At 38.3% G+C, this 13124-nt stretch overlaps 1 protein-coding gene across 2 annotated transcripts in view; it reads right to left on the bottom strand.

Moving 5' to 3' along the window:
• ARL15 (ADP ribosylation factor like GTPase 15) overlaps positions 1-13124 on the bottom strand; it is a 352151-nt gene that overhangs the window by 216767 nt on the left and 122260 nt on the right. For both annotated transcript variants that reach the window (XM_063456885.1, XM_063456884.1), the window contains 2 exons: positions 12875-13019; positions 2723-2782 (listed from right to left, as the gene is read on the bottom strand). In XM_063456885.1, the coding sequence (XP_063312955.1) occupies positions 2723-2782; positions 12875-13019 (205 nt within the window). The remainder of the gene's footprint in view (positions 1-2722; positions 2783-12874; positions 13020-13124) is intronic.

Genomic DNA, 13124 nt, shown 5'->3' on the forward strand with positions numbered 1-13124 from the left:
TGTTGGAAGGTCTATTGACGCCCAAGCTTCAGCTTCCTCACAGATGACATGATGTTTTCTCATAGGATTTCCTGATCCTTCAATTAATCTTAAGACTTTTCTTGTGCTTTTGAGTCAGTAATGGTGTACGTCTTGGAGTTTTGGCATGGAAACATTCTGCATTATTGTGCTCACTGAAAGCCTGTTGCCACCAAGGCCTGCTGCAGGTCTTTTACAGTCACTCGAGAGTTTTTCACAACCTGCCGTCTCAGAAATCTGGTTGCAGCTATTTATAGCTTCCTTTTTCAGTCCAGTCCAGGTGGTGTCACCATTGTTCCTTCAACCTTAAACTTGCAAACTATGCTTCCAACAGTGTCTCTGTCTTCAGTGCCTTCACTATCTTTTTGTATCCTGTACCTAGTTTGCAAAGGGCAATGATCTCATCTCTTAACTTTGTGGACCATTATTTCTAACATGCAGTCAAACGTGACACTCAACAAACCCCTAGCCATGTCAGGTATTTCAAGTGGTCTAGCTCAAGCACACCTAGTACAATAATGAAGCCCTTGATTAGTTTGGTGTGCTTGAGACAACACCTGTTTTGCACATTTGGGCTGTTGTGGGGGATTCTATTCAGGGGGTTGAATAATTGTGAGACTGGAGAAGTCATAAGTTAAATTTTCAGTTGAATTTGGGAAACTCGCTTGAAGCTTTTGTTGTACTGCAATATTTGAATTGCTTTTGTTTGATTTGTGCATTGAAAACAGCTGAAAGTCTGTACATTTTGACAAACCTGATTTTCAGTTTGTAAATGTGATTTCTACAAAATGTTTCCGAATTCCCAATTAATATGAAACCTCCCTAATGATGCCTGATTTTATTTTCAGGATCTCATCATATCCCATTTGCCAAAAGTGCTTTAAACATTTAACTTATGTTACAAAAAAATTAAATAAATGTCAAACTACATATAATCTCAAATAATAATAATATCAATACATAATATCAAATAACCATGCTGCATAGTCAAAATATGAATAAATAAATAATTAAAGCATCTTCAACACATAGCTGTTATTGTCATGCCTGAAGAAATATGTCATTGCTTGAATAAGAAAAACCCGTCATTGCTTGAATATGGAAACCCGACGCGCGTTTCGCCCTGTTTAGGGGCTCTTCCCCCTGACGAGCCCCTAAACAGGGCGAAACGCGAGTCGGGTTTCCATATACCTTGACAATCTCTCTGCATTCCTGCACTCCTGTCAGTTTACTTACCTGATGACTGCTTCTTCGGAACTAAAGCAATTAAAACTTGCTCGCATGACTGACCGAGGTACCGTGAATGCAGCTAAGTGACGAGCAGTTTGAGCGCCATACCGGCCGAGGTGTTACTACAAACCTATCTATTACACCAGCTTTTGTTGCCAGCACCTATTCTTTGCACCGGCAACTCCTTCAAATCCTCTCTTTCCTATAACTAGTGCCCCTGAAGGCATTTTTCCTGCTTTGTTGAATCTAACGCTGACACTAGCATTCCTATAACGTTCTTAATGCTACTATATGTGCTACTATGTGTGCTATTGCATATCTAGCACACCTACGTTCCAGCCAACAAATAAATAGCCTTTAGAATCACGGGGCATAGTAGGAAGTCTTGGATTTAGGCATTAGGTATACTCTAAACGGACCTGATATAGCATTGGTGGTTAGTGCCAAGTACAGTATCTGGGACTAAGTCAGCGGGTGCACCTCATACCGCTTTCTTATAGGACATTTTGCTATCTGCCATATTACTTCTCAACGTGCTCTCTAATGACAATCCACTGGGCAGCCTCGTACTAACATCCAGGTTTGAGTCAGCCAACATCTTCAACACTGACCATCCCTAGGAATAATAACTGTGCTGCCGACCTCGTCATTTTTTGAGACTGCTGAGATTATTAGATCCGTTACACGGATCATTTATATTGCAACATTGAGCGTATAAGTGATACTGTTCAATAGTTACTATTGCAATGATACCTTAACAAATACTTTATAGCACAATAGATACTTTTTGTCCTCCAGATCTTTACTAATATTAAACTTACTATGCCACAGACTCACAAAGTGGTTTTTCACTGAGTTTAGAATATCGGCAAATAGATTGGGTATATTGTCTGGACCCCGCGGATTGTTTTGAGGAACAGCCTCACCCCGGATTGTCCAGAATACTTTCACTGCTATTGATAAATTCAGTGAATGATCAGACCCCTTTTTCCTCGTTTATTCACTGGAACTGATTAATTCAGTGATTTATTTAACCAATTTTGGTAATACAATTTTGGTTATATCTTTTGTTTCTAAGTATACGCCTCTAAGTCCTTGTATCAGCCACTCTGGCTGCTAGCCCATAGTTAGCCAGGACATACTGGATTCAAGAACTGGGGACAGTTTACTTTAGGAACGTTTTTTGTGACCCATTAAAGTATTGGTTTTTAAACTTTGTATTTCTAGAGTATACTACACTCTGACGATTGTGACACTCCATGTTAGAAACGTCTTTTTTGATACCAATATTGAGCTTCATTCTTTAGGACAGTTCTCTCTCATTTTGTATTTAGAAAATTGGGCAGACTAGATGGGCCAAATGGTTCTTATCTGCCGTCACATTCTATGTTTCTATGTTTCTATGAGCTGTATTATATAAAAAAATAAAAAAATAAATAAAATAAAATAAAGATTTAAAGTAATAAATACATACCTCCAAGTTCTTTAACATTCAAGATGGCACTCGGGAAAGGAACCACTTTTATGCTAAAACCTGAAATGTGATGAGAAAAACAAACATATTAACAGCGTTCAAGCACCGACTGGCATTCTAGCCACACAGCCTGTCTACCAATAACCTTCTGTTACACCCACCAGTGTGCAGGCTTGGCTTGAGCATGCAAGAGAAATTAATACTCACGGGGATCATGCCCATTTTCAGGAAATGAGCAAGAGGGGAGCTTGTTCCTCACACCCTGAACATCGTTGCTTTTAAGTGCAACATTTGGAAAAGGAAAGTAAAATTATATATACATGTATTGCAGTTAAAATTGGTTTGATTTACAATTTTAAGAAAAGGCAGCTATACTTCTCCTCTGACTATGAAAAATGTTTGTACTGTGTATGTATAGCCTTCAAGTCGCTTCCTCCTCTATGTCCCATGGGTCTATTCTCAGAGCCAAAGGTGTGGCTGCATGCTTCCACAGTTGACAGTGCAAACACTACAATTCCACCCGTAACATATTATTGTTATTGGTATTTATATTATTATATAGCGCCAGCTTATTCCGCAGCGCTTTACAATAAGAGATTTTCCAAATGAGACTAACAAAAAGTAACAGGAACAATAGGTAGTTGAGGACCCTGCTCAAATGAGCTTACAGTCTAGAGGAGGTGGGGTATGAAAACACAATAGGAAGGGAGACCGCAAATAGACATAGTGGGAAAGTAGCAGAACTGGAGGTGAGAGTGGAGTGTGGCCCTTTAGGAGAGAGCAAGAGGAAGGTTTGAGAGATAGCAGTTACTCTTGGAGGCCATAAGCAATCCTGAAAAGATGGGTTTTGATGGATTGAAGACTTGGGGAGTGTCTGACAGGGTTAGGCAGGCTGTTCCAAAGGAAAGGAGCCACCCGTGAGAAGTCTTGCATGCGTAAATTTGCAGTAAGGGTGCGAGCAGCAGACAGGAAAATGTCACCAGTAGAGCAGGGGAGAGGTCAGGGGAGGAGAGGTATATCTGGGTGTCGTCTGTGTACAGGTGGTAGTGTAATTCAAATTAATTAGTTTGCCAAGAGAGGCCATTTAGAAAGGGAACAAAAGGGGACCAAGAACTGAACCTCGAGGTACTCAGACTGAGACAGGATGAGGTGGTGTCATTGGAAAAAGAGACACTGAAAGAGGGTTGGGGGAGATAGGAGGAGAACCATGAGAGGGATTGAAGAGTTAGGAGAAGGAGGCCATGATCAACAGTGTCAAAGGCAGCAGAGGGGTCAAGAAGAATTAGTATGGAGTAGTGGCTTTTGGATTTAGCTGCAATTAGATCATTTGTAACTCTAGTCAGAGCAGTCTCTATGGAGTGGAGGGGGTGGAATCTAGACTGAAGAGGGTCAAGGAGAGAGTTGGAATTGAGGAAGCAAGTCAGACGGGTAAAGAGAGAGAATTCATTCCGTAACGGTTTAATTTTGTCAGTAAAATAACATGCAAAACTATCAGCTGAAAGATCAGTTTGTGGGGTGGCCAAAGCAAGCGAAGAAGAGAGTTAAAAGTATCAAAGAGATGACCAGGATTGCGGGAGCATGAACTAATGAGAGAAGAAAAGTGCAAGGGTGAGGGCTGTGCTGTATGAAAGCAAGACAAATTTATAGTATAGAAAGTCTGACAAGGTGCGAGACTTCCTCCAGCAGTGTTCAGCTGAACGGGAGCATCTCTGCAGGTAGCATGTTGCCGTTGTGTGCCACGATTGGAGGCGCGCCCTCCTTGAGGTGTGTGCTTGAAGCGGGGCTGCAGGGCACAGGTGAGGGTTGTGTTATATGAGGAGAAAGCCAGATAGGTACAGGATAAGGTAGGGATGGATGAGAGTTCAGAATGGATATCAGTTGAGAGCTGCTGGAGATCAAGAGAATTCTAATACCTCCTGAGTTGAGGGGGATTAGGTTGAGGATATTAGGGTGGGGACACTCAAGAACAAATCATAGGAGGTGATTGTCTGATCTGAGGAAATTGAGTATTACAGAGATTGGAGACCGAGTAGGCATTTGAGAAAAATAAGATCTAGGGTATTGCCAGCTACATGTGTGGGAGAATTAGCCCATTGCGATAGCCCAAAGGAAGAGGTGATTGAAATAAGTTTTGAGGCTTCCAAGGACAAAGGTGGGTTTATTGGAGTGTTGAAATCCGTGAGAATTAGGGATGGCATATTGCTTGAAAGGATGTAAGGAAGCCAGGCAGCAAAATATTCAAGGAAGAGACGAGGTGAACCAGGGGGCCGATAACTGCACAAAATGAATAGTTTGTACAAGTGGAAAGAAAAACATTCCATAAACCCTTGTTGGACTCCATAGACCAGAAAGACACCTGCTGTACTTTGAATTTTATTGGCTAGTGCCATCACATGCTCTGTGAAATATACAAGAGCTCTGTTCCCATTGTGTTAAAAATGGTTCTTAGAACTATCTGATTATCCTCTGTGTTCAGATTCTCCAATGTTAGTTGGAAATCTTTTAACACCATTTATAAAAGAAAAAAAATTCTAAACTCTTACATTACAAATCTGAAACTGTTCAACAGTTTAAAATGCGGATGATGTACATACTATTTCTAGAGGATTTTATATTTTCAAAGCATTATTTTCATAATGTAATAAGAGAGACAAATTTGACTTTAAACTTACATGGGCCTAGATTTAATATTGTTGCATAAACTTTTCAAATGGCATACTATTTTTGGATTAAATTTTATCATGATTTATTATCATGCAAAATATTTTAATTTTGTAATATTTTGATATTCTATGGTACATTGATATAATGTTATGCATAATTTTTTTCTTTTTTTTTCTTTTATTTAAATTAAAAAAGTCATTATATAAGGGTATTCAAATTTTTGAATAATTTTAAACACTTCTCTAACAATATTAAATCAAGACCATATTGCAGAGATGAAAAAAAAATTAAAGACTCGAAAGATTAAAAGTACAAGCACAAATGTTATTAAAAATAAAAAAAAATACACACATGCACAAGACGGAGACTTATTGAAGGACACCTTGAAATTCAGCTGTATGGTTTCTAAAATAACTTGCAGAAATGTCCTGTGCGTGCATGAGGAGGCGCAGGGATTGCCTGCCTCCAAGATTAACATTTCTTCCGTCCTGAGTAAGACAGCAGATTAAGAAGTCCAGGACATATAAATAATTAACTGTCTGTACAAATTTAGATGGACAATGTGGCTGGTTCTCATGCTACACTTGGGGAGAAAAAAGGTTCCATGGAATTTTGCAATAATTATTTATACAACAGGATAAATCACTTAACATGAGGATATTAAGGGTTAATTTAGTAGAAGACAATTAAAAAAGATTTAGTTACTCATCTGTTCAAGATGAAATTTTGAATGCAGCCGAGATCACACATTTTCATGGTTTACTAAAATACATATGTGCTCAGCTATATTAAACATTGTAGGCTAAAGAGGTTTTTTGTTTTTTTCCTTTTAATTTTCACACTATAAAAGCCCTAGGACCAAAAAAGGCACAAAAGGGAACTGTTGCTTCTCTGGAATGTACACCATTAAAGGGACACTATAATCATCACAACAACTACAGGTTAATGTAGTTGTTCTGGTGAGTAATCATTGCCCCTAGGGACACCTCCAAGCGGCCACTCCTCAAATGGCCACTGGAAATGCTTCCTATGGCAGTACTACACAGTAGGCAGCACTGCCATTAAGCGTCTCCATGCTCTGCATGGGGACACTGAATTTTACTCAGAGATGCATTGATTCAATGCATCTCAATGAAGGAGTGCTGATTGGCCAAAACAGCATTTGTCTCCACCCCCACACCGCCTCCTTGCCTATTGTAGGCAATCCAAAGCGTTCCCTATGGGAAAGCTTTGGATTGCCTAAAAATCTGCAATTCTGATGATGTCATGAAGTAGGCGATTCGGGGCGGGGCCAGCGCCGGCAGACCCACACGGCGTTGGAAATGAGCTGGGTTTTAATTCCTTTTAAGGCGGCTGAGAGGGGGGCAAGTCACCTAAATGGTGGGTTTAACACTACAGGGTCAGGAATACATGTTTGTGTTCCTGGCCCTATCGTTTTCCTTAAGCAAAGGTAATACTGAAAATGCTGGGAATGTAAAGGGATATGATAAGAGACAGGAACACAAAGCTGTATTCCTGGCACTGTAGCTCCCTCCTCTTCCCCCAACCTCCCCTGGGTGCTGGGTTGTGACTCTGCCTCCTTCAACATCATATGATAATGCGCATGCACGACGAGTTGAATCAATGCTGAGGGTGGATGTCCTTATGCAGAGCTTCAGTTAAGGGACCAAAAGCCTGGTAATATTCTAGTAGCACCTCTAGTGGCTGTCTGACCACCTCTAGTGGCGGCCTGTAAAAATGCCAAGTTTTACATTGCAGCACTAAGTGCAATAGGGACATTGTACCCAGACCACTTCAAAGAGCTGAAGTGGTCTGGGTGCCTGTAATGTCCCTTTAGTGTTTCCTTTTATATAGGTTACTTATAATTATGCCAATATGCACTTCGTTGCTTTAGTACACATTATTACTTTCTTTAAAACTATATAAGGAGAAAATGGTGTACATTTAGGCTGATTGGTATTCATCACTTTGTTCCTACTTCACCCTTAATCAGTAACATTTGAACCTAAAAAGCCCCAACACAAATATGTCACGTGGTACATGTACTGCAAGCTGAAATACAAATATTTTTAGAACTCTTGTAACTCCTGTAAACTGCACTTCTGTACATTGTACTATAATAGAGAAAGGCTTAATAAAGAATTCAGTGCAACAGAAGAGCTCTAACAGCATGACACACACTTTTTGTGTGGACTACAAGTGCCTTAACTTTCATTTAGACAGACTTAGGAAAGTGAGAGATGACTACAACTCCCCTTATTCCTAAACGGAGATAAGATTATAATGGAGAGAAAGAGTTTCACAGACTGTTGCAAAGTGAATGAAAACATACAATTGTGAAGGAAATGAAAATAATTTGTGAAAAACTATTCACCAGTGTACTCTTTATACAGAAAAAACATGGAAGGCAAGAAAGGGGGAGGGGCAGCGCTGTATGTGAAGGATAGCATAAAATCTAGCCTAATAAAAGTTAGCGAGGCAAACAGAGTCCATTTGGGTTACATTAGAATTTGATAATCACACAGTATCTTGTGTAGGTGTGATTTATAGGCCCCCAGGACAAATAGAAGAGTTAGATAATCTACCAGTTGAGGAAATAGCTAAAATGACAATGAAGGGGGAAGTTATCATCATGGTTGACTAATCTTCCTGATGCGAATTACAAAACCAAAATAGCTGCTTGTGCCAGGAGCACACATATTTTAATCTCCCTACTGGGATTGTCTTGAAAACAAGTCATTGAGGAGCCAACTCGTAAAGAGGCCATACCAGATTTAGTGTTGGCAAATGGAGATGTAGTATCAGATATTACTGTAGGTGAACGTTTAGGATCCAGTAATCATCAGTCAGTGTGGTTTAATATAAGAACAGTGACTGAGCCACACCACACAAAAACAAAAGTTTTAGACTTTAGAAAAACAGACTTTTCTAAAATTAGAATATGTGTAAAGGAGTCATTATCAGACTGGAGCAATTTAAATGGAGTCCAAGAGAAATTTTTATTTAAAAGTTGCACTGCTGAAGGCAACATAAAATTGCATTAGGCTTGTCAGTAAAAGCAGAAAAAAAAAATAATCAAGAAACCACTGTGGTACTCCGCAGATGTGTCCAAAATAGTAAAAAAACAAAAAGTTAGCATTTAGTAATTATATAAAAAAAAAAAAAAAAAACCCAGAGTGAGGAAGACAGAATGCTCTATAAGATTAGGCAGAAAGAGGCTAAGCAAGTTATAAGAGCTTCCAAATCTCACACAGAAGAGAAAATAGCACAGTAAAAAAAAGGGGACAAAACATTTTTTAGATACATAAATGAGAAAAGGAAAGTAAAACAAGGATTAGTTAGATTACAAAAGAAAACAAAAGGACGGTATGTAGAAGAGGATAAAGGTCGAGCTGACTGCCTCAATGAATATTTTTGTTCAGTATTTACATATGAAAATGAAGGAAAGGGTCCTCAGTTAGGAAAAAGGACAAATGAGTCATTTGTTACATGTGAGTTTACAGAGGAAGAGGTTCTATTTCAACTGTCAAAAGTAAAGACAAATACGTTTATGGGGCCTGATGGAATACACCCAAAGTTATTAAAAGAGCTTAGTGGTGTACTAGCAAAACCATTAACCGATGTATTTAACCAATCATTGTTAACAGGAGTAGTCCCAGAAGATTGGTAGGGAGGAGTCGGGCAACTATAGGCCAGTAAGTCTTACTTTAGTAGTGGGGCAAGTAATGGAAACCATGTTAAAGGATAGGATTGTTGAACATCTAAAATCACATGGATTTCAAGATCATAGACAGCCTGGGTTTATTTCAGGGAGATCATGCCAAGCTAATCTTATTGATTTTTTTGATTGAGTAACTAAAATAATAGATCAGGGTGGTGCAGTAGACATTGCTTACCTAGATTTCAGTAAGGCTTTTGACACTGTTGCATATAGAAGGCTTATCAATAAACTGCAATATTTAAGTTTGAATTCCAATATTGTTGAATGGGTTAGGCAGTGGCTGAGTGACAGGCAGCAGAGGGTTGTAGTCAATGGAGTATATTCGAAGCATGGGCTTGTCACTAGTGGGGTACCTCAGGGATCTGTACTTGGACCCATTCTCTTTAATATTTTTATATTAGTGATATTGCAGTAGGTCTTGATGGTAAAGTATGTCTTTTTGCTGCTGATACTGAAAGATACTGAAAGATATGTAACAGGGTTGATGTTCCATTCCAATAAATTCCAATAAGCCAAATGACAAATGATTTAGGTAAACTAGAAAAATGGTCAGAGCTGTGGCAACTGACATTTAATGTGGATAAGTGCAAGATAATGCATCTTGGACGTAAAAACCCAAGGGCAGAGTACAGAATATTTGATAGAGTCCTAACCGCAACATCTGAGGAAAGGGATTTAGGGGTGATTATTTCTGATGACATAAAGGTAGCCAGACAATGTAATAGAGTAGCAGGAAATGCTAGAAGAATGCTTGGTTGCATAGGGAGAGTTATTAGCAGTAGAAAGAGGGAAGTGCTCATGCCATTGTACAGAACACTGGTGAGACCTCACTTGGAGTATTGTACGCAGTACTGAAGACAGTATCTTCAGAAGGATATTGATACTTTAGTGAGAGTTCAGAGAAGGGCTACTAAACTGGTTCATGGATTGCAGGATAAAACATACCAGGAAAGGTTGCAGGATCTTAACATGTATAGCATGGAGGAAAGACGAGACAGGAGGGGATATGATAGAAACATTTAAATACATAAAGAGAATCAACACAGAAAAGGAGGAGACCAGATGGGCCAAATTGTTCTTATCTGCCGTCACATTCTATGTTACTGTACGGTTCTCCACCAGGTTTTGCCCACTAAAATGGAGGACTGCCTGACTAAATAAGCTCCAAGGGGTATTAATTCCGTTTGGACATGCCAAAAACAATATCAAGAAATCATCTGAGTTTATCTTGGACATCTAAGTACTCACACTGGTGGTATTTTGGGCTCATCGGTGAAAAGATTTCATTAAAATAATGGATGACAAAATAGGTAAGTGGGAACATCGCTACAAATATTTGGCATTTAAGAAGAAATTAAATTGAATTAGACTGCAAGCAAGAGTAATTACAAAAAAAAAACAACTATGCAATATGAAGTGGTGCAGGGGATGATTTTTTCTGTTGTAGGACAGTCGGGCTAGTTTAACATCTTAGAGATTCCAAGGAATGAAAAGATTTGTCTGGGATTTTTAAACTGGTTGTGAAGCTATAAGAAATATAGTGCCCCACTGCCTTTAGGAATCGCTCCAAAGAAGTTCCCAAAGCAATCCATCTCATAATTCCAAGATACTCAAATACTCTCCAGCCTTAAAGATATCTCTTAATATTAAACCAACATCTCTCCAAAGTCTTAAAATAAAAAGCCCAAGGAGAAGCCAGCTTAATGCAATCCCTAAAAAACACAATGTTTTGCAGTCAGGGCATGAGAGTAGACTGGTAAGAAATATGTCTGGAGAGCAGTTCAAAACAAGCCATGCTTTAGAACAGAATATTATTTTCCAAAGTTGCGTTCTTGGGGCAGGTTAAACATAAAACGACTATAAAAACAGGATACTTTATAAGTCATATGTTCACATAAAATGGATTTTTATAGAACCATTAATGTTTGATATTATAATATTAATTTAAGTTATAATACACATTGCCTTTGTTCATGGTTATGCCATGATTTGGGTTTATTTTAAAAAGATTCATCAGTTGCTGCACTAAAATGCTAATTCAGATCACAAGCACATTTCTTTATTGGCTTAATCAAATCTTAACTGGATGAACCACGTAAAAAGCATATTTATTCTTTTCTGAGATTTTGAGTTTTTGTGTTTGTTTTTAACATACAGGCTGAAGCAGCTTCATTTTTTTTTCTATTAGAAAGCAACAAGTGAGTTACATAGCCACACCATGGCTGATCCAGACAAAATAAGCCCAACTTTATAACATTTCAATTTACTTTCTAACTATCCGTGTCTTGATAATTAGAAATTTCCATCCACAGGCAAATCTTTTCTAGACTGGTAAAGCTGACATCTAAGAATACTAGGAACAAGAAAATTACCTGTAAAGTGGCAAACAATTTTTTACATTCCTGGTAATCTATATCAGCTCATGATGTACATGTAGTACAGAGGTTAGGGTTAATTCTGTGACATAATACGTAAGGTCACTAGGAACTAGATTGCACTAATAGCTGTACATCCTCGTAACATAGGATACCATCACTTTTCTTTCTTAGATATGATCTTTGCCCTTTCACCTGCCTCCTTTTAACCCCTTAAGGACACATGACGTGTGTGACATGTCAGGATTCCCTTTTATTCCAGAAGTTTGGTCCTTAAGGGGTTAAGCAAAAAGCCAGTGAGTAGCCCAGAAGTTAGACTAATCTAGCGCTTTAGGCATACGTCAATGTAATTCTTTAGTATCTCATTTTGAGGAAGGATTCAAATAAAAACAAAGAAAAATGTCTTCATCAATATGAAAAATAAAAAATGTAAATGTACTTTTGGTAAAAGAAGAAATAGAGAGTTGATTGAAGCATAATCCTGTAATGGCAAAAAGGTATTTAAAGCTGGCACGACGGAGTTCGCAGGTCATGATCTGTAATAAGGCGTAACAGCAACAGATGACTAATCATCTCGTATAGTTAAGTTTATTTTTTCCTTAAAATCAAAATAATTTTTCCGGTTATTGTACAGCAACATGTTTAACCAGAGCTCTTTCCTTTAAACTAAAAAGTTCTCAGCGATGGTCCAACTTTGTCTGCAGTTCATTAATGAAAATCACCTATAATTGTGTTGACCTTTTCCATGAGTTACTTTGTTGTCTTTTAAATTTATATTGTCCATTTACCAAAATTGTATAATCATCCAGTTCAGATAAGGCAACTCCAGGGCCACCTTTGCAACTAAAGAGGAGAAAGAGAAATATTGTTTGATCTCTCCTCTTCTCTGTACCTTTTGTCTGTGCTGGCTGTCTGGTGCAAAGGTCAGAGTCTGTAACAATGATTGTCAGAGAGCCAGTATGGAGGGGCCCAGTTGCAGGATAATGAGGGGTGGATTTCTACATTTAATTTTTCTAAACTCAAATACATTTTTGCTAAATATAGAATTAAGAATAATAAAAAACCATAGGAAACGACCCTTTTCCTTTAATGTAGCACTAGCTCTGGATGGGACCGTATGTAGCAAACCCGCACTCTAACAATGCAGTAAAACGAATTACAAAAAAAGTCATCTAAACTATTTTCTAGCCTTTTGGCTTGCACAAAGCATAGTTTTGCTGGGGTTATGTATTTTTTTTTTTTTTTATCATTTTCCTGGTGAATACCCTTTCGCACCCATATAAGTTAAATGGAGATAAAATGCAAATGTAAAGAATGGAACAATATTTTTTTATGCCTATATGGCACGGCACCATCAACTAAGAACTTCATTAAAATGAAAATACACATTACCTGTAGTAGGCACAATATGATCCTGACTTTCACTACAAAGCTGTGATAAAAGGGTTGTCTTCCCGGATCCAGTCAGCCCTATACAAACAATGTCATATTCAGGTCTTGGTGGTGGAGGTCCTTTACAACAGAGGGCTCGAAAACACTGCAAAACATAAAAAAAAAAAAAAAAGGATGCATGTTTTACAATCAAAAAAATTCTGCTAAAATAAACACATGGAATGTACAATCAAGTCAAGAAGAGAAATAA

The sequence above is a fragment of the Pelobates fuscus genome, chromosome 5, assembly GCF_036172605.1.
Source record: "Pelobates fuscus isolate aPelFus1 chromosome 5, aPelFus1.pri, whole genome shotgun sequence".
NCBI classification, from domain to species: Eukaryota; Metazoa; Chordata; class Amphibia; order Anura; family Pelobatidae; genus Pelobates; species Pelobates fuscus.